Raw genomic sequence first — 22,075 nt, 5'->3', positions numbered from 1 at the left:
TTTCTACAATCACTATTTCATTTGAGGTTAAGTCTTTTGTACTCCCTTGACAGTCATATGAGACCATTTCAAAAAATTCATGGAAAAGTAGAATTAAAAGATAATTTTTGATACAAGAAAATTCTGAAATTCACATGCAGTTTTTCCATGAACTTTTCAAAGACTTTTGTATGTCTAAGAATAACAACTTCTTAAGCTTTAGGGCAATAAACAAGCTTAAATCACTCTGACTTCAGAAACAAATTCAAGTAACTGTTGGACAGGGAGGGTCTATCAGCAGGAGAATTTGATAACGCTCAGAGCTGTGGAAAAACATCCTCAGAACGGAAGAAGGATCATTATTGCTGACTCCATTATCCACAGTAATAGGATAATGAGGAATATAATGAACAACTTTGGGTCCATAAATCTGATGAACTGGAACAACTCCTTAAAAGACACAAACTACCAAGACTCCACAAGGAGAAACAGATAACCTGACTAGGCCTAGCTCTACTAAGGAAACTGAATCAATAATTAATAACCTTTCAAGAGTTAAGCATCAGATGGTTATGCTGGGGAGATCTACAAAACATTTAAGAAAGAAATGATGCCAGTTCTCTACAATGTCTTCTAGGGAAAAATAAAACATACACCTTCATGCCACATTCAGTTACTGAGCTACAAAATTAAGATAAATTACATATTCAACAATGAGCAAAAATATTCACCTTCAGATCTTTCTAGTCTCTGAGGTGAATGGAACTGAGGGTAGTTACAGTGTGTGAGCAGGGAAGAGTACCCAGAATCAAGAACATGGGAGCTACACTGAAAAGTTCTGCAGAGCTGGGTAAATGCACACTCAAGGTCTCTGGCCGCTAGAAGGGGGCAGCTTTAGATATTCTACCAAATGTAAATGGATTTTAAATCAACTACTTCAGATTAAAAAAAGCTATCACCTCAATATGACACTTACCTTGACCTTCTGCTTATAAGATTATCAACAAATGAGTAATAAACAGCTTGGAGGGAAGGGGAAGCTAAAGTGGTTTCAATTTATTAGCAATTGCTTATGTGATAGAATAGTCTGTACTGTAATGATACAGAACTTGAAACTGGATTAAGATGAATAATAAAACATGCATTTCTAGTTAAGTCTGAAGAAGCAATATGGTACAACAGTTACAAACATGGTCTCTGATGTCAAAGTGCCTCAAAATACCAACTCTGATTCTTTCTTAGTGTGTATTACTAAGCTGTCTCTTTATGCTTTAGTCTTTCCATCAGCAAAGCAAGTTTAATAAGAATACCTACTTAATGGGTCCTTGTGATGATTAAATAATTGAATGCATGTAGAACTCCTGGAACATAGTAGGTGATCATAAATATCAACCACAAACAACAGTTTAAAAGATACTTTTGGGGGATATGTTTTACCTGCAAGTAATCGAGAAACCGGCAGGTGAATGCTAACTTTTTCTTGCGAAACACAGTATCTGATAGTTTCCACTGAATGTCCACAAATGCTCAGTGTGATTGGCTGTTCTCCGTCAGTAAAACCACCATGACACTGCATCAGTACAGCCAGGCATTTCTTGTAAGCTTCAATTAACACTTTTTCCTAAAAAAGAGGGTTTTTCTCCAGGTTACTAACAAGGTTGGACTGAATAAGCACCTTAAATTCAATGGTGACTAAGTATCTCAAATAATAATACAGGCAAAACCAAACTCAATCCTTCTTTCCAAATTTGGTTTCTCAGTGTTTCCTGTCTTGGTGAAAACTACTTCTCTCAACAAAGCTGCGGAAACCCAGAAGTCCTTCCAAGATGCGCCTCTGCTCCACTCCTCATTGCCCAACATGTTATCAAGCTGGCGATTTCATCTTCTAAATTTCTCTCAGAACTACCCACTTTTCTCTATCTCCACTGACTCCAAGGAGCTGCCAACCAACTCTCTGCTCAGTTCTGCTCTTCAACTCTTGCCCTAGACATCCATTCTTCATCAAATATCTTTTTTTTTTCATTTTCAATTCTCTTTATATACAGAAGATCAGTTTAGTATATATTAAGTAAAGATTTCAACAGTTTGCCCCCACATAGCAACACAAAGTGAAAAAATACTGTTGGAGTACTAGTTATAGCATTAAATAACAGTGTATAGCACATTAAGGACAGAGATCCTACATGATATTTTTAAAAAATTGATTAATTTTCTATGCAATTTCCAATTTAACACCAAGTTTTTTTTTTTCATTTTCAATTATCTTTATATACAGAAGATCGATTCAGTATATACTAAGTAAAGATTTCATCAGTTTGCACCCACACAGAAACACAAAGTGTAAAAATACTGTTTTAGTACTAGTTATGGCATTACTTCACATTGGACAACACATTAAGGACAGATCCCATATGAGACATAAGTACACAGTGACTCCTGTTGTTGATTTAACAATTTGACACTCTTGTTTATGGCGTCAGTAATCTCCCTAGGCTCTAGTCATGAGTTGCCAAGGCTATGGAAGCCTTTAGGGTTCGCCGACTTTGATCTTATTCCGATAGGGTCATAGTCAAAGTGGAAGTTCTCTCCTCCCTTCAGAGAAAGGTACTCCTTCTTTGATGGCCCCGTTCTTTCCATTGGGATCTCACTCACAGAGATCTTTCATTTAGGTCTTCTTTTTTTTTTTGCCAGAGTGTCTAGGCTTTCCATGCCTAAAATACTCTCATGGGCGTTTTAGCCAGATCCGAATGCCTTAAGGGCTGATTCTGAGGCCAGAGTGCTATTTAGGACATCTGCCATTCTATGAGTCTGCTCTGTATCCCACTTCCCATGTTGGATCGTTCATAAAATATCTTTTAAAAACACATCATCAGGGGATGGGTCCTTGACCTAGAAGACAAACTGCCAGCTGAGATGTGTACATCTCAAACTGAAGAGCCTGGGTTCCAGGCCTGGTTCTGCTCCAAATTCCAGTTTCTTGTTCATGTGCACCCTGGGCAGCAGCAGGTGATGGCTCTCTGGGAGATCTTGATTGAGTTTCCAGCTCTGGGCTTTGGGCCCAACCCAGTTCTAGCTATGGGCATCCAAGGAGTCTAACAGTAGATTGGAGCTTTCTCTTCCTGTATCTGTCTGTCTCTCTCGAATAAACCAAATTAGATTAAAAACATGGAAACCAAGTCATGCTACTTTCCTGATGGTAATCCCTAATGATTGGTCATTTTAATTAGACTAAAATCCAAACTTCGTTCTGTGGTCCAGTATGGTCAGGTAGCCTTGTCCACTGCTCTACCCTTGACCGCTGTGCTCCAGCCACATAAGGCCCTCGCATCACAGAACAGGATGCAGTGGTCTTCTCAGCAACCTTCTCTGGGCTTTGTTAACTTTAACACATTGTTCTGACCTCATGGAAGCCCTCCTCGATCCCCTAACTTGTCCAAGTTCTATCTGGACTTTATTGCCAAAGAAAGGAGAAAACAATTTGACAAATTAGGACAAATGTATGAGAGTACTTTAAAAAAATTCACGGAAAAGTATAACTAAAAGGTTAAGTTAATTTTGGCAAAAATTTTTGAAATCTATTCAGTTTTCTCATAGCTTGAATTTTCCTTGTACTTTCTGAAGAATCTTTATACCAATACTAAAACTTTATTTTTAGAGAAGTTTGCAAATTATGGTTTTACATGGTTCAGAAGAGACTGGGGGAAAAAAATGAAGATAGTTACACCAGGGAAAGAAGAGTAGAGTATGGATTATTTCTTTCCCTATTTTTCAAGTTATTAAAAATTTTTTAAACTGAGGCTTTAGAATCTTAATTTCTAAAATTTCACTGAATTTGCAGGTGGAAGGAAGAAACAGGCTATTTTATGAGCTAAATAACAGCACTATTTTCTCTAACTCTCTTCAAAATTTACTCAGGAATGTGCTTTTAGCCAACTCCCCTACCTCAGTTTCCATCCCCCACCCCAGAAGAAACTCACATCTAAAGCGCACCAGTCCTGCATCATTGAGATGACGTGTGTTAATTTCATTTGTAGTGTGAAGGCTGCTTCCCACTCCGGCTCCATTTCAATATGTTGTCCTACTTGCCGTGTAATTGGGTCCATTCCCTTAAAGGTAATGAAAAAATTTTATATGAATAAAAATTATAGTTGTTCTCTTAAGTGGAAAGCTAAGAAATACTGTAGAAAGAATACATATTGATTAGAAAAACACAGAAAGTAACAGTTTTAAAAGGACACTTCAGGGGTCAGCGCTCTGGTGTAGCGGGTAAAACCACTGCCTTCAGTGCCAGCGTCCCATATGGGTACCAGCCAGTTTGAGTCCTGGATGCTTCTCTTCTGATCTAGCTCTGTGCTATGGCCTGGGAAAGCATAGAAGATGGTGCAGGCACTTGGACCCCTGCACCCTTGTAGGAGACCCAGAAGAAGCTCCTGGCTCCTGGCTTATGGATAGGCCTAGCCCCTTCTGTTGCAGTCATCTGGGGAGTGAACCAGAGGGTGGAAGATCTCTCTCTCTCTGCTTCTCCTCTCTGTAATATGTTTTTCAAATAAATAAAAAATAATTTTTTTTTAAAGAAAAGGATACTTCAAGTATGTAACATCTCTAAAATACAATAAAAAAATCCAGTTAGAAAATGGATTTTTTAGAGGCAATCTTCTATATTTGTTTGAGACAATAAAGTAGTTAAAAACTTTGCTGTATTATTCTTCAAACTGCTTTTTAGCTCTATTATATACCAGAAAAATTGTTAAAAGAAATTTAACAGGCTTTTAAATCATTACTGAATTTATAAATATATTTTAGGCCGGCGCCGTGGCTTACTAGGCTAATCCTCTGCCTGCGGCGACGGCACTCTGGGTCCTAGTCCCGGTTGGGACATCGGATTCTGTCCTGGTTGCTCCTTTTTCAGTCCAGCTCTCTGCTGTGCCCCGGGAGGGCAGAGGAGGATGGCCGAAGTGTTTGGATTCCTGCACCCACATGGGAGACTGGGAGAAGTACCTGGCTCCTGGCTTCGGATCAGTGCAGCGCCGGCCATAGTGGCCATTAGGGGAGTGAACCAACGGAAGGAGGACCTTTGTCTCTCTCTCTCACTGTCTATAACTCTCTGTCTCTCTCTCTCACTGTCTAACTCTGCCTGGCAAAAAAAAAAAAAAATATATATATATATATATATGAATAAAATTTTTATATTTATGCCCCAAAATGTAAGTAAAAGTTTATATTTAGCCTGAATGAAAGTAAAACAATAAAAAGATCAACAGATGTCTTTTAATGATACTGCCATTTATAAAAGTTTATTTATCCACTTTTATTTATTTGAAAGGCAAAATGCCAGAGACAGAGAGATCATCTATGAGCCAATTCACTCCTGAAATAGCTGCCAGGGTGTGCCAAGTCAAAGCCAGGAGCCCCACCCAGGCCCCTGACGTCGGTGGCAGGAACTCAGCATGCCGGCTGCCACTTGTTTTATCTCAGGTGCATTAGCAGAAAGTTGGATCAGAAGTGAAGGCAGAGATGGGCCTCTGCCAGCAATCCAACCAGGGATCTGGCTGTTCCAAGCATCAGCTAACCTGCTGTGCCATAATCATAATGCCCACCCCTCGACACCTTTTAATAGAATCTCACTTTTTTTTTTAATTTTTTTTTTTTTTTTGACAGGCAGAGTGGATAGTGAGAGAGAGAGAGAGACAGAGAGACAGAAAGGTCTTCCTTTTTGCCGTTGGTTCACCCTCCAATGGCCGCTGCGGCCGGTGCATCCCGCTGATCCGAAGCCAGGAGCCAGGTGCTTCTCCTGGTCTCCCATGCGGGTGCAGGGCCCAAGGACTTGGGCCATCCTCCACTGTCTTCCCGGGCCATAGCAGAGAGCTGGCCTGGAAGAGAGGCAACTGGGATAGAATCCGGCGCCCCGACCGGGACTAGAACCCGGTGTGCCAGTGCCACAAGGCGGAGGATTAGCCAGTTAAGCCATGGCGCTGGCCTAAAGAATCTCACTTTTTAGAAACTTGACTAACTGCCTGGTGTGTCAGAAGCTATTAAATAATAGAGAATACAGACTACCTGAAGTATTCAAAATGATCAAAGCAGGTACTGTGTTCATAGATACATTTAGAAAAAAATACAGTAGTAGTATAATAAATTAAATACTCATCAACCACTACTTAAAAAACTAGGAACAAGGTTTTTCAAAAATGATGAGTCAGTTTAGTTATCTTTTCTCGAGAAAGCCAGGTGGTGGGGCGGGTGTTGTGGTACAGTGGGCTAAGCCACTGCTTGGGACACCTGCATCTGATACTAAAGTGGCAGTCTGACTCCAGTTATTCTGCTTCTGGTCCAGTTTCCTGCTAACATGCTTGGGAGGATAGTGGATGGTGGCCCAAATACTTGGGTTCCTACCAGCCATTTGAGAGACTGGATGGAATGTCTGGCTCCTGGCATTGGCCTGGCCCAGCTGTGACTTTTGCAGGCATTTAGGGAATGAAATTGCAGAACGGAGGATCTCTCTCTGTCTCTGTTACTCTGTCTTGTGAGTAAGTAAATAAACAATTTTAAAAAATAAAAAATCCAGATGGGTACTAAAGGACTCATGATCAGATTTTTAGAGATATCTCTTACTGTTTTACAGTTAAAACTGGTTAAATATATCCTTGGTTTCTACTTCTAGATTCTGTTTTATATAAGGGGATGCTTCCAAAAGGGAGAATTAATGGGAAAAAGTTCCATATCACACCAAGGAGAGGGAAAAAAACATAACATTAAAAATAATAAAACAATTACAATTTCTCAATTTGACTTGGGTATAATTCTTGGTAAACACATTTTAAGAAAAAACTTGCAACCTCTACAGAAAGAACATTAATGGTAGCCAAAAGAATTACCAAACACAAAAGAGCAGTGGATGGTAGAACCTTTGCTGGGATCTCATTTGCTCTACACCTTTCTTTTTTACATATATAGATTTATTTCTTTATTTGATAGGCAGGGTTACAGACAAAGAGAGGGAGAGACAGATCTTCCACGTGCTGGTTCACTCCTCCAAATGGCTGCAATGGCTGGAAGTGGGACGATCTAAACCAGTAGCCAAGAGCTTCTCTGGGTCTCCCACGTGGGTGTAGGGGCCCAAACACCTAGGCCATCCTCCATTGCTTTCCTAGGCCATCAGCAGGGAGCTGGATCGGAAGTGGAGCAGTTGGGACTCAAACCAGCACCCATATGGGGTGCCGGTGCTGCAGGTGGAGGCTTAATCTACTATGCCACAGCGCTACCCCTTGCTTTACATCTTTCTAAGAGTCTTCCAATTTAAGAGAAGCTTCTTGGTCCTAATTGTAGCCAACCAAATTGATCTTTTAAAAATGTGCCCAAAATGAAAGAAAGTGCATGAATAGAAAGGTGTTCAGTTCAATAAACAATAACAATGTCAGTTTATTCATACCTGCATACATTTTAATAATTCCAAAAATGCATCAAACCCTTCCAGGAACTTCTGCCTCAGCTCATCTGACCATTCTGTTGGTTTGCTAATTAACACATACCTGAACAAGATAAAAGTAGCAATGAGCATAGAGATAAGCATCACACTTTACAGGCAGCAACTGGTTTGATAACTAAACACAAACTTACTTGAGATCTAAAATAAGGCTCTGAACTCTCCTGAACTTGAAGGCTTGTAGAGCAGTATATCGTTCAAACTGAAACCTGCCCTGGGAATCTCGGTGTCTCAAATGATCCATGAAAGTCTTAATGATAGTGGTCATCAAGTTTTCTTCTGTGATGAGCATTCGAGCCTGCAACGAAGTGTACCAGAGTGTGTGACAATCTATTGACTAGGAAGCTAAAAAAGTCACCAACATTGTTTAGTTTTCTCAGTTTAAACCTTTCCAACACAACGATATAATATCATAAATGCATTACTGGGTATTTCTAAGTAACAGTTACTTACTCCAATTGCCACGTGTATGAAGCAACAATTATATCAGATGCCAGAAAGATGCCAGAATGTTAGAAGACAGATCCAGGGCTCATTATTCAAAGATAATTCAGGGTGGGGGATCTGAATCAGGCTGCAAATTTTCCTTAACTGAGACATTTAGACACCTATAATGGTATGGTATAATTATTCTAGGATCCAGAGGTTTATGTTATAGATGTTCTAGAACTCAGTATGAAACTGTTTCCTCTTAACCTTCTTAGTTGAGATTTATTCTTGTCTCTACGTATATACATATATCTATGTATTTTTGAAAAAGCAAGTAAATGTAAATGACCCAAGTACAACAGGCAAAAAAAGGAAATCTCCTAACCCCTGAAGTCTCCCATCAAAAGGCAAAACGTGTTAGCAGTTTTTTACCACTAAACATTTACAAAAGGGAAATGCTCTTAGAGTCTTTCTTCCTGGACATACAATGATTGTCTAAGAAATGATTGTATAGAAAGTGCTAACTATAATGTAAAAATTGGTAAAACCAGAAGATATTAAAATCATAAATTTTGCTCGATAAGAGACAATATTAATGAAGTGAAAAGATAAGCTGTAGAGCAGGAAAAAATATTGGTAATATATATCCAAAAAAGGATTTGTGTGCAGAATATACACTATGTTTTAAAAAAACTATTTTTACAGATCAGTAAGACAAAAGCAGAGGATCCAAGAGATAATCAGCAGAAAACTTCAGCAGGCATTCACAAAGGAGGATATTCAACAACATGTAAGAAGGGATTCAACCTCATTATCACTAGAAAAATGCAAATTAAAACCACAAGGAGAAACCACTATGCCCCCATTGGAATAGATAAAATTTTACAAAACTGGTGAGACTATGGAGCACTATCTATAACTTTCGTGCATTATTAACAGACCATGAACTGGCCCAACCATTCTGGAAGAGTTTGGTAGAACCTATTTAATCTGAGCACGTATGTATCCTGTATCTGGGCAATTCATCTCCTGGGTATGTACTCTAAGATATCAGAATGGAATATTAGACTGTGAATAGTTACTACAAGTGTGGTACTGGCATGGCAATGGACAAAAAGATCAATGGAAGAGGGAAATAGATTAGAATGCACATGAGATTGTATCACCAGCCTTTCAAACTAAACCTTGACTCAACTGAAAATCATTTTTTCATTTTTTCAAAAAAAGTCATTTTTCCTCTTTATAAGTCCTACTCACTCTGACAATTCTCTGTATCCTAGGAATCATCTTTATATGTCTCCTTCAAACTCAACATCCAATCAATCACCAAGCTCAACATACCTCAAACCTACCTGGTCAGTTCTATAAATTTTGCTACCTAAAATATCTCTCATTACACTGTTATACCCATTGTTAGCAGTGCAGTCCAAGTGACCATCAGTTCTTTTCTAGATCATGACACTGGCTTCGAATTAGGCTCTCCATACTCACTTGTTCTTTTTTTTGGGGGGGGTGGACAGGCAGTTAGAGAGAGAGAGAGACGGAGAGAAAGGTCTTCCTTTCCGTTGTTTCACCTCCCAAATGGCCGCTATGGCCGGAGCGCTGCACTGATTGGAAGCCAGGAGCCAGGTGCTTCCTCCTGGTCTCCCAAGTGGGTGTAGGGCCCAAGCACTTGAGCCATCCTCCACTGCCTTCCCGGGCCACAGCAGAGAGCTGGACTGGAAGAGGAGCAACCGGGACAGAATCTGGCGCCCCGACTGGGAATAGAACCCGGGGTGCTGGTGCCGCAGGCAGAGGATTAGCCAAGTGAGCCACGGCGCTGGCCCATACTCACTTTTAATCTCCTCCAATTTGTTCTCCAATTACAAACATCATGATTTTTTTTTTTTTTAATTTGACAGATAGAGTTAGACAGTGAGAGGTAGAGACAGAGAGAAGTCTTCCTTCCATTGATTCACTCCCCAAATGTCCACCATGGCCGGTGCTGCGCCGATCCGAAGCCAGGAGCAAGGTGCTTCCTCCTGGTCTCCCATGCGGGTGCAGGGGTCCAAGCATTTGGACCATCCTCCACTGCCCTCCCAGGCCACAAAAGAGAGCTGACTGGAAGAGGAGCAACTGGGACTAGAACCCGGCGCCCATATGGGATGCCGGCACCGCAGCACTGGCCCCAACATGATATTTTAAAACCGCAAATGTAATGAAATGTTACCTAAAACTCATCAATGGCTTCCCATACTCTTAAAATAAAAACCCAGGGGCTAGTGCTGTGGTGCTGTGGGTAAAGCCACAGCCTGCAGTTCCAGCATCCCATATGGGCACCAGTTCCAGTCCTGGCTACTCTACTTCTGATCCAGCTCTCCATTAAGGCCTGGGAAAGCAGTGGAAGATGGCCCAAGTGCTTGGGCCCCTGCACCTACAAGGGAGATCTGGAAGAAGCTCCTGGATCCTGGCTTCAGATCAGCCCAGCATTGGCCATTGTGGACATCTGGGGAGTGAACCAGTAGATGGAAGATCTCTGTCTCTCTATGGCTCTGCCTTTCAAATAAATGAATAAATCTTAAAAAAATAAAAAAATAAAAAAAAAATAGATCCTTTATTTGGCCTATAATAATAGCTCATTAGTGGGTGAACAGACTTCAGGGCACTTCAACTGTACTATATTATATATTTTTTAACATAAAAGAAATATGAGGGAAAAATCAGTCATAAAAAAAAACCAACCTGGAAAATACATCTTGTTAAAATAGCTACAAAACACCTTAAATGTATACAATTCTGCTCCATGTTCCAGGATCTTTAAGGGTACTGACTAGCCCTGTTTCCCATCTAATGTTCTCCCTGCTTCAGGACTTTCTCATGCCCCTGCATAGAGATACCTTCCTTAGAGAAGCCCTCACTGAACTATGGGAAAAGGTCAGATCCCTCACATTATTCTCTCTCAAAGAAACCAATTTCTTCACAGAGTTTGCATGATAATTTTAATTAACTATGTGAGTTTTGTCCCCATGGTGAGTTCGATCAGGGCAAGGACCACCATATCACTACAAATTTATCAAAGCCTATAACTGTGCCCAATAAATAGCAGGTGCTAGATAAATTTGTTGAACAAATTAAGTATGAATTCTGATTTCCATATAGCACTAAAACATATTGATGCCTTCAGAAGCAGCTAGTGAACCACCCATACCTGATTTGACTGCCTATACCTTTCCCAAACGGGAAGAAGACTTTTTAAACTGTGAGATGGCACACAGTGTGCGGGCTGATCCTACTGTCAAGGATAAATCAGTTTCATGTTAACTTAGCAGTTCAACCCCTCATAGAAGTACTATGAGAAGTACTATGTGGATTGAGTTTAAGTGACTTACTCCCTCAGATTGCTCGGTTATTTGGGGCTATGTTCCAGTATGGTTGAAGGGGACTGAAGGTATCTGGAGTCTAACTGCCCATTAGCATAATAATCTTCAGGAACACACAGATCTTTGTTCCCTTTTTGTTTTAAGGCTTTACTTCTGTTAATGGAAAACAAAGTTCTTCTAGTCTTTCAGTACTTACAAGTGAAGGAACCGTGAATATCTGAACCGAGAGGTCTGCGACTGAAAACTCTCTGTCGTGGTCATCTGTCACATAATCACTCTGCAAACGCTCATAGTTCTATTAAGAAGGCAAAAAAAGGCAAGGAGTGCCAGCTATCAGTTACAAAGAAAGTCAAGCACACTCACCAGAGTAGGTGCGGTGAAGAACTGGACAGACAGAGCAGTCACCGACACTGCCCGCTCGTGATCGTCCTCCATAAAATCTTTCTGCAACTGCTGGTAATTCTAAACAACAAGGGGAGATTCACCTCTAACCCACAGTGACCACAGCTCTAAGGGTCATAATGCAAAGTCAGCGCTGGAGGAAGTCAGTAAGATAACACTGCTATGACAATGATACTGGGATGATTTCTACCAATTAGATCCTGTATGAGTGTTGATTCACTGTGGAATCTGTGGAATCCTGTGTGACTATTGATTCTTTTGGAGCACAATGGCAGTTTATCGGCCCACCCAGGAATAACAGTTAATAACATCCTGGGATGCCACTGAATGCTGGTGAGGCTAAACCACAGTAGCACCACACTGTCTCTGATGAAACCAGACTTGGATTACTCCTGGATGCCTATCAGAATCATTTGATGACCCCTGCAAAGTACATATGCTTGGGCTCCACTCTTGGTGAATCTGCTTCAGGGGATTTGAGAACGGAACACAAATATATATTTTGAAAGAGCTCTTCAAATGATTCTTATATGCCTCCTCAGTTAAGCATTCCTAATTCAAGTGAGGACAAAAAATATAGGGTTAGCTTAATCACGTGCTGCTGAAAGGGAGAACCTAGACTACAACAACCTAGAGTTCGTGGTTCCTAAGTCACGTCCATAATTACGTGTTGTTTCAACTAATATTATCATTTTTATATGAACTTTAAAAGGAATAGTATCATCATCCACAATGGCAAAGTTTTAAATTGATCATCTCTTATCACCAGCACTATACAGATGGACATTCAAGTTACAAGAAAGTCTCACTGCTATAATTTTGTTCTACTGATAAAAGATAGATTATAAGTTTCTCAGAATTTAATATCAGTACATTGACATATTATCATCAGAAGCTAATTTTTTGATGTCTAGATACAATCACAGGCTACAGTTATTCCATATATGACTGACTTTGTTAAACTCCCAAACTGAGAAACCACTTACTTTTGCAAATCGAATTGCAAATAATTTCTTGTATTTCAAATCCATCAGCAGACTGCTCATGAACAACTGATGATACACACTCCTAGCACCTTTCAGGAAAAGAACAGGTGGTAAGATGAGGCTATACTAAACAAACCAAAAAAATTACATTTCCAGAGTTAGCACAAAATATCTCCAATCTGCTTAATTATAAAATCAGGTTTTCTAGGGGCTGGCACTGTGGTATAGTGGGTTAAGCCACTGCCACAATGCTGGCATCCCAAATGGATGCTGGTTCAAGTCCCAGCTGCTCCACTTCCAATCCAGCTCCCTGTTAATGCACCTCAGAAACCAACGGAAGGTGGCCCAAGTGCTTTGGCACCTGCACCCATGTGGGAGATATGGATAAAGCTCCTGGCTTCAGTCCGGCCCAGCCCTGGCCGCTGTGGCCATCTGGGGAATCAAACAGTGATGGAAATGAAACAGTGGATGGAAGATCTTTAACTCTGCCTTTCAATAAAATAAATAAATCTTTTTTTTTTTTAAAAAATCAGGTTTTCTAAATATAATTTTCTAAGAAAAATATAAAGCCTATTTAATTTGGAACATGGGCCCCAAAAATCTTTTTCAGACTATATCTGCAATGCTAATTTTAAAAAGCATAAATGTATTTATTAAACATCTTCCCAAATGAAAAAATCTTAAAATCGCAATTACTTAAAGAGGCTCTCTCTCTACCTTAAAAGTAGTTAAGAGATTCACCTTTCCACAATTTGGAATCACTGAGCATCAATCTATCCACCAGAGAAGAGCTTTCACCATCTGGCCCTTCTTGTAATCCAACTTGACATAAAATTCGACGCAGGCCATCTTTAAAAAGGAGGAAAAGTAGTCATGAGATGGGAACTTCAAATATTAAAATAAAATGAGGTTTCAGGAGACACTCAAATGAATCTACAGATTTTATATGTTTTATATTAAAGGTCAAATTTATCCAGGAAAAGTAAACATTTAGTTAATACTTAGACAAAAAGGAGAAAAACTCCAACCCTCACATTACATACCAACTTTTATCTCCAGAAAATCAAAATATGTCTATCAGAAAGGTAATGACATCCTACGGTGTAAACAAATCCCTGAAAATATTGTTCTTCAAGCTAATTAAACCAATTATAGTAAAACTGTTATATATTCCATTAAAACTAAAGGCAAGTACAATTACTAACATTTAAAAGAATGCATGGTTTCTGTATTATAATATTTATCAGTGCATTTTATTAATGCTATGCAAGATGTTCTTTATTTATTAAACAAAAAATCACTCGAACCTGAGCATGAAAGGTGCTGAAGATGATTCTTACCTCTTCTAAATCTAAACTATAGAAAAGTTCTTCATATATGCGCATAAACATGAAAAACATCCAAACTTCAACACTTTTTTATTCTACATTTTATCATTTAAATCACTGTTTTTAGTCTTTAAGCATACAAAATAATCAGAAAAAAGTAGAGCAATTTTTAAGCTTAATTATAAAAACTGCCAAATAGGAATCATTTAAAAGGCTAAAGAGAAAATCTCGTACGTATTAAATGTAAGTATTTACATTACTAATGATACATTTCTCAAAGAAAATTTTCAGTAGAAAATCTGTCCTGATACTACTCATTAACACTTGTTCAGTACTGGGCAAGTAGGTACCCAATGTAAAATACCAAAACTAAAGAATATGACACTAAGAAAAAAAATTGAAAAGACACTTAAAAAGTCATGCCTATGCTTCCATACCTTCACATTTTTAACTGTCAGTTCTATGGCAATGCTCTTTCTAGTAGTCTTTTAATACAAACATTTTTGGAATTTTCTTTGTATTGAATAATAGAATGTCATTTACCCACAATCTTGCTGAAGAACAGTAGGACAGCTTACTTCTATCCTTATTTTACCCTTTAGATTTGTACACTAAACTTGTATTTTTGGCTTTGGACATGAAAATTCTTATTTCTGTTACTATAATATAAAGAATAATTTCCTAATTTGTAGACTATGGAAAAACAAAACAAAATCCAGCAACTTCCAAATTATAAATTTTTAGAGTTGCAAATTATTGGTAACCCAAAGTTGTAGGAACCAAACAAGGATATCAACATAGTGTGATATTATTTAAATTGCTAATCACATATGTTTTATTCAGAGTAATTTTCTAGCTTATTCAGTGGAAGTTCCATCAGAATGTTCCATTAAAAAAAGTTCTTTCATCAAGTTTGTGAGATTTTCATTATATTAGCACTTTAAAGTGGTTTATAATTATTTAGCTCAATATTTCCTAGATTTAGTTGATAAAAGGATTCTTTGTGTGCATTTAAAAAAAGTCCTGTGGTACCAAATTTGGTAAAATTTGAACATAAAGATGTTCTGAGATGGCATTTTAAAATGTGAAATCAATCATTTTGCTTAATATAATTTTCCAAACAGTTTACCAAGGGCATATGAGTTCATTTTAACAGTCAATTAGCACAAACTTTTATGAACCTACCTGAATATCCAATAACATTTCCCAGCCAAGACAAAAGCTTCAAACCAAAATTTTGATGTGCGACAATAGACGAATGCATGACTTGCACTTTGAGTGGTTTTGTCTGTCTACTGGTATTTCTCTTAAAAAGAAATGGCAGAATGAAAAGAACAACTTAAAAATGGGTACTTTATAGACACAAAGAAGTTAACACTTTTATTTAACATGACCATTGTTATCACGAAGTTTTCATGTATATGTGTAAGAAAAACACTGCCTCATTTGCCTACTTGATTCAGATCATAATTTTCTAGAAGGGATCTTAAAAAAAGAAAATGTAAGAAGGTTCAGCTTATGAATAACCTGAACCTTTGGTCTTATACTTAAAATCTGCCCTACCAATTTTGAATGATTTAAATACTTAAACTCGCTTTATGTCTTTAAACTAATTTCTTAGTACAGTCACACACTTAATTCATTGCATGATGTGATCATGTTATCGACACTTTTTAAAAAATCATGGTAAAATAAACCTAATGTAAAATTTATCATCTTAAATATTTTCAAATATATCAGTGCTGTTAAGTATATTCACACTGTTGTAAAAAATTCTACATATGGCAAAATTGAAACTTGTATTACAGCTGTGTAATAAGCCCTCTCTCCTCTCACCTACCAGCAGCCTGAGACCATGCCTACTTTTCTGTCGCTATGAACCTGACCACATTGGCACCTCCCCTAAGTGAAATCACACAGTATTTATCGTTCTGTTTCTGGCTTATTTCACTTAGCATAATGTCCTCAAGCTTCATCCACGTCGTAGCAAGCATCAGAACTTCCTTTCTTTAGATGCTAGACAACATTCTACTGTATGTCTGTAACACATTTTGTTTCACCATTCATCCATCAACAGAGAACTGGGTTGCTTCTGCCTTTTGGCAATTGTGAATAATGGTGCTTGAATGAGGGTTTATAAATAGCTGAGACTGTTTTCAGTGCTTTTGTGTATACACCCAAAAACAAAATTGCTAGACCATATGCTAATTCTATTTTTAAGTTTTTGAAGTACTACCATACTGTTTCTCTCAGAAGCCACACTTTACATTTCCACCAGTAGTGCACAAGGGTTTCAATTTCTTATTGCCAACACTTATTGTCACTGTATTTTAATAGTAGCCATCCTAATGGGCACAAGCAGGTACCTCACTATGGTTTTGATTTGCATTTCCCTAGTGACTGGTGATGTTGAACAAGTTTTCATTTGCTTATTGGCCTTTTGGCCATTTGTGTATCTTCTTTAGAGAAATGTCTATTCAAATCTATCAATCCTTTTTCCAAATGTCTCACCCCTTTTTGTTTTTTGCTTGGATCCTCTTCTCATCCCCTGCTTCATCTCATCTCCATTACCTATATTAACATGGTAGGTACATCTCTGCAGATTTTCTATATATATATTACTTATGTACACATTTATAAAAACTTTTATTAGTTTGATTTACAAAAATAGCATACTATGTATTCTTTTAAGCCTCTTAGCTTTAATGTATTATTATTTTTGTTAATTATTGCATAATATTCTGTGGTGTGGATTTATTGAAACATCCTCTGGAAAAGGACATTCATATTCAAGTTGTTTCCAGTCTTCTGTGACTATAAAAAAAGCAGTACTGAACATCTTGCACACATTTACAGGGGCTTGTATTTTAAGTATTTATTTATTTATTTGAAAGGGAGAGAGAGAGAGAGAATGAATGAATGAATCTTCTACCCTCTGGTTCACTCCCCAAATAGCTGCAACAGCCAGGACTGGGCCAGGGCAGAGCCAGGAGCCAGGAGCTTCAGCTGGTTTTCCCATGTGGGTGCAGGGGCCCAGGTACTTGGGCCATCTTCTGTTGCTTTCCTGAGTGCATTAGCAGGGAGTTGGATCGGAAGTGCAACAGCTGGGACTCGAACCAACACTCATATGGGATGCTGGCACTGCAGGTGGCAGCTTTACCTGCTATGCCACAATGCTGGCCTGTGGTACTTGTATTTCTATGGGATAAGTTCCTAGAAGAGGGGCAGGCATCATGGCACAGCAGGTTAAGTTGCTATTTCCAGTGCTACACCCGATACTGGACTGCCAGTTTGAATTCTAGCTTCACTGTGTTCCCAATCTAGCTTCCTGCTAATGTACACCTTGGAAGGAGGAGGAGGATGGCCCAAGTAGTTGGGTCTGTGCCAGCCATGTGGGAGACGCAGATGGAGTTCTGGGCTCCTGACTGCCCTGGTCTCATCCTGGCTGTTGTGGGCATTTGGGGAGTGAGCCAGCAGATAGAAGATCTCCTTATTCTATCTTTCCCTCCCTATCACTCTGCCTTTCAAACAAACAAATAAATCTTTTAATATTTTTTCTAGGAGAGGTAAAGCTTTAATATCCATTACTAGATTTTTTTAAAATATGCTGTAGCAATTTATTATTACTTGTATATATTCCTATTCTTTGCATTTCTGCAAACAAGATATTTTACCACTCTTTCTTCTTCTGATGGGTATGAAATCTTTTTTTTAACTGGTAATTAGTGAGTCCAAGATTCTTCCAATATATATTGACGACATACTTTTCCCAGGTATGATCCAGTTTTTCATATCCTTTGCCCAGTTTTCTATTCCAGTTTTTATTCTTTAGTTGACAATTTATAGGAACTCTCTGTTTTAATGTTAAATGTTAAATGCCCATCCTTCGTGTTAGAAGAAGTTTTTCCAAATCTACTATTTACCTCCTGACTTCATTTATAAAATATTTTGCTATTGGCTGGCGCCGTGGCTCACTAGGCTAATCCTCCGCCTGTGGCGCTGGCACACCAGGTTCTAGTCCCGGTTGGGGCGCCGGATTCTGTCCCGGTTGCCCCACTTCCAGGACAGATCTCTGCTGAGGCCCAGGAGTGCAGTGGAGGATGGCCCAAATACTTGGGCCCTGCACCCCATGGGAGACCAGGATAAGCACCTGGCTCCTGGCTTCGGATCAGCGCGGTGCGCCGGCCGTGGCGGCCATTGGAGGGTGAACCAACGGCAAAAAAAAGGAAGACCTTTCTCTCTGTCTCTCTCTCTCTCTCACTGTCTACTCTGCCTGTCAAAAAAAAAAATTTTTTTTTTTTTTTTGCTAGGCAGTTTCATATAGCCAAAGTGTGAACATTTTTTTTTTTTTTTTAAAAAACTCTTGGGGTTCTTCCAGTCTTGGTTAATAAGCACTGTCTCTTGTAGTTGACTGATTTTCCTCATATGAGTATCTATTTCTGAACTCTCTCTTCCATAACATTAATCTCTCTGTCCATTCCTATGCAGCCACCAGAGATTATAAATAAGAACTTTTCAAAGAAAGGAAAAAATTGAAAGATATAGTTGAATACATAAAAAGATATCAAACTAAAAATATAGAATAAAACATAAACAAAATCAAGGAAACAACGCTGTCTCTGGATTTTACATTCTCATTCTTTTGAAAAACAGCAGTCCAGAATTATTACAAGTCCCACTTAATTTAAGAGTGTATTTGAACATCAGAGTTGTAATAACTCAGGATTCAGTATCTGATGAATACTTTTTGATTTTTTACTTGGAAATAATTTCAACTTACAATAAGCACAAAAACGGTAGAAAGAATACTCATGCCCTTTCCCTCACCCAGATGCATCGGCAGCAAACATTTATCCCCACTGCCTTATCATGTGTGCATCGTCTTTTTCCACAGACACACACACGCACACACACACAGATACTAAAAAAGAAAAGACCCACTGAAGTTATATGCATCACAGCTCTTTATCTCTAGGTATTTCAGTATGTACTTCCCAAGAATGGGAATATTTAGTATATGACCACAATACAGTTTTTGTTGCAGAATTAAATTCAGTAAGTTCAGGCAGCAAGGAAAAATTTCTTAGAACATACAAATAATAAAGAAAAAGATAATCCATTACATTAAAATTTAAAGATTTTACTCAGTGAGAGGCATCACAAATACATGAGAAAGAAAAAGACAAAATATGAGAAAAGAACAGAAAAGATGGGAAAAGGATTTGAACAGAAAGTTTGCAGAAAACTTAAATGAACAATAAAATAGATACTAAGAAGTCAAGGAAAAGAAAATTTAAGTGACAGGATACCTCCTCATACACATCAGATTTGACAACATGCAGCTCTGACAGAGTTGTGGAGAAACAGGAACTACTGTTTTGGAGACTAGGCAAAATCTGGTAAAGCTGAAAAATGTTCATACTCTCCCTCATAACTCAAGAGATCTCATTTCTTAGAATATACCCTAGAGAAACTTTTGCATGGATGCAACAAAGGAGACCAAAGAATATTCACAGCAGGAATTATCTCTCATAGCAAAAAAACCTGGAAGCACCTTAAATTGTTCAGTGGAATACTTTATAATGGTTAGAAAATGGATGAACTACAGCAATTTATATCAACACAGATAATTCTGAAAACAAGATTGATGTGAACAGGCAAATTGCAATATAACATATTCAGTAGAATATTATTATATAATGTTTAATGGCTTCCAAATCAATGCATATACTGTTTACATAGATTTATATATGAAGGATAAAGTAGGAATGAAAAAAGTGAATCAATTGAAGTAGTTGGAGTAGTTATCTCTAGGGAAAGAAGAAGGTTAATATAATTAGGAAGAGAAGATATAAGGACCTTAATTTTTTTAATTTAAAAGATGAAGAAAATATAGTAAATTTAAGTACATATAGGTGTTTATTGTATTATATCTATTTTTGCCTATATCTTTAAAATATTTTGTAATATATACTTTTTAAAAAAAGAACATTTGATGAAATACAGTTTTATGGAGTAGTTAAAAATAAATTCTAATTTTCAAAAATAAATCTAGTAATGTGGGGAGCACTTTTTTATAGGAAAATAATAACTTATATTTGGATAGGGAATATATCTTGTCATTATACACCAAGAAACAACTGTCTCTGGATTCTAACCTTGGTGCTAGAGGTGAATTAAACCCAATTAATTAAAAACAAAACAAAAAAAACTTCAAAGATTTTTCTGATGCAAAAATAGGAAGATAACAAACATAAATCTTACTTAAATATTTGTTTTCTACATCAATCTTACATTGCTTAAAAAATCCAGATAAAGCAATAACACAATGCTCATGAAACATTACCTTTCAACATGATTTTTGATTGATATTAGCTTTACATTCGTGAAAGCAGAAAAAAATGTTTATAAATGGCAAAATATGGAGTTAATTTTAAACGAGAAATAAATAATAATACAGTATGTCAAAATCACTTACCACAATAACTGATTTTGCTTGCTCACAATACTGGAAATCTCCGTATCGAACAGACCTACGGCCCTGCAAAAAAAAATATTTATAGTAACCTGTAAATACATTATTTTAAATATAAATAACTTCTTAACCAGGAAACAAACATGCTTTAGCATATAAAAACTCTAGTAACCTTTTTCTTTTTTTTTTTTTTGACAGGCAGAGTGGACAGTGAGAGAGAGACAGAGAGCAAGGTCTTCCTTTGCCGGTGGTTCACCCTTCAATGGCTGCCGCGGCCAGCGCATCGTTCTGATCCGAAGCCAGGAGCCAGGTGCTCTCCTGGTCTCCCATGTGGGTGCAGGGCCCAAGCACTTGGGCCATCCTCCACTGCACTCTCGGGCCATAGCAGAGAGCTGGCCTGGAAGAGGGGCAACAGGGACAGAATCCGGCACCCCAACCGGGACTAGAACCCGGTGTGCCGGTGCCGCAGGCGGAGGATTAGCCTAGTGAGCCACAGCGCTAGCCAACTCTAGTAATTTTTAAAAAACTAATTAAGTAGGGGCTGCAGGTGTGGTGTAGTGGGTAAAGCTGTCACTTGCAGGGCTGGCATCCCTACAGATGCCAGTTCTAGTCCTGGCTGCTCCATTTCCAATCCAGCTCTCTGCCTGGGAAAGCAGTAGAAGATGGCCAAAGTCCTTGGGCTCCTGCATGCACATGAGAAACCTGGAAGGAGCTCCTGGCTCCTGGCTTTGGATAGGCCCAACTCCAGCTGTTGTGGCCATTTGGGAAGCAAACTGTGGATGGAAGACCTCTCTCTCTCTCTTTCTCTGTGTTTGTGTATGTGTCTGTCTGTCTCTATAACTTTGCCTTTCAAATAAATAAATTTTTTTAAAAAATTAATTAATTAATTAATTAATTTATTTTTTGACAGGCAGAGTGGACAGTGAGAGAGAGAGACAGAGAGAAAGGTCTTCCTTTGCCGTTGGTTCACCCTCCAATGGCCGCCGTGGCCGGCACGCTGCAGCGGCGCACCGCGCTGATCTGAAGCCAGGAGCCAGGTGCTTATCCTGGGCTCCCATGGGGTGCAGGCCCAAGCACTTGGGCCATCCTCCACTGCACTCCTGGGCCACAGCAGAGAGCTGGCCTGGAAGAGGGGCAACTGGGACAGAATCCGGTGCCCCGACCGGGACTAGAACCCGGTGTGCCAGTGCCGCAAGGCGGAGGATTAGCTTATTGAGCCGCGGCGCCGGCCGAGTAATTTATTTATTTTATTTATGTGAAAGGCAGAGGGACACAGATAGATGTTCCATCTGCTGGTTCACTTACCATATGCCCACAATAGCTAGAGTTGGGCCAGGCTGATGCCAGAGTCTGGAACTCAATTTGGGTCTCCCATGTGGGTAGCAGGGAATGAACTACTTGAGTCATCACCTGCTGCCTCGTAGGGTGTGCATTAGCAGGAAGCTAGAATCCTAGCACTGGTGTGGGATGTGGTGCTTCAAACAGCACCTTATACACTGTGCATGCCCCATTTTTTTTTTTTTTTTTAATATTTACTTTACTTGAAAGAGTTACAGAGAGAGGTAGAGACACAGTTCACTCCCCAGATGGCCGCAACAACCAGAGATGAGCTGATCCAAAGCCAGGAGCCAGGA

The 22,075-nt window shown here is 38.8% G+C and overlaps 1 protein-coding gene across 4 annotated transcripts in view; it reads right to left on the bottom strand.

Moving 5' to 3' along the window:
* Positions 1-22,075, bottom strand: part of UBR2 (ubiquitin protein ligase E3 component n-recognin 2) — a 122,799-nt gene that overhangs the window by 56,421 nt on the left and 44,303 nt on the right. For 3 of the 4 annotated variants that reach the window (XM_062186131.1, XM_062186130.1, XM_062186128.1), the window contains exons 7-15: positions 20,445-20,507; positions 15,152-15,272; positions 13,380-13,487; positions 12,639-12,727; positions 11,447-11,545; positions 7,597-7,760; positions 7,409-7,508; positions 3,957-4,085; positions 1,417-1,600 (exon numbers count right to left, since the gene is read on the bottom strand). In XM_062186131.1, the coding sequence (XP_062042115.1) occupies positions 1,417-1,600; positions 3,957-4,085; positions 7,409-7,508; positions 7,597-7,760; positions 11,447-11,545; positions 12,639-12,727; positions 13,380-13,487; positions 15,152-15,272; positions 20,445-20,507 (1,057 nt within the window). Of the gene's footprint in view, positions 1-1,416; positions 1,601-3,956; positions 4,086-7,408; positions 7,509-7,596; positions 7,761-11,446; positions 11,546-11,613; positions 11,713-12,638; positions 12,728-13,379; positions 13,488-15,151; positions 15,273-20,444; positions 20,508-22,075 lie in introns of all 4 variants that reach the window. The other variant, XM_062186129.1, reaches the window with a different exon arrangement.

This window comes from Lepus europaeus, chromosome 3 (genome assembly GCF_033115175.1).
Source record: "Lepus europaeus isolate LE1 chromosome 3, mLepTim1.pri, whole genome shotgun sequence".
NCBI classification, from domain to species: Eukaryota; Metazoa; Chordata; class Mammalia; order Lagomorpha; family Leporidae; genus Lepus; species Lepus europaeus.
Note: the sequence above shows the minus strand (reverse complement) of the source record. Positions and strands in the feature narration are given on the sequence as shown.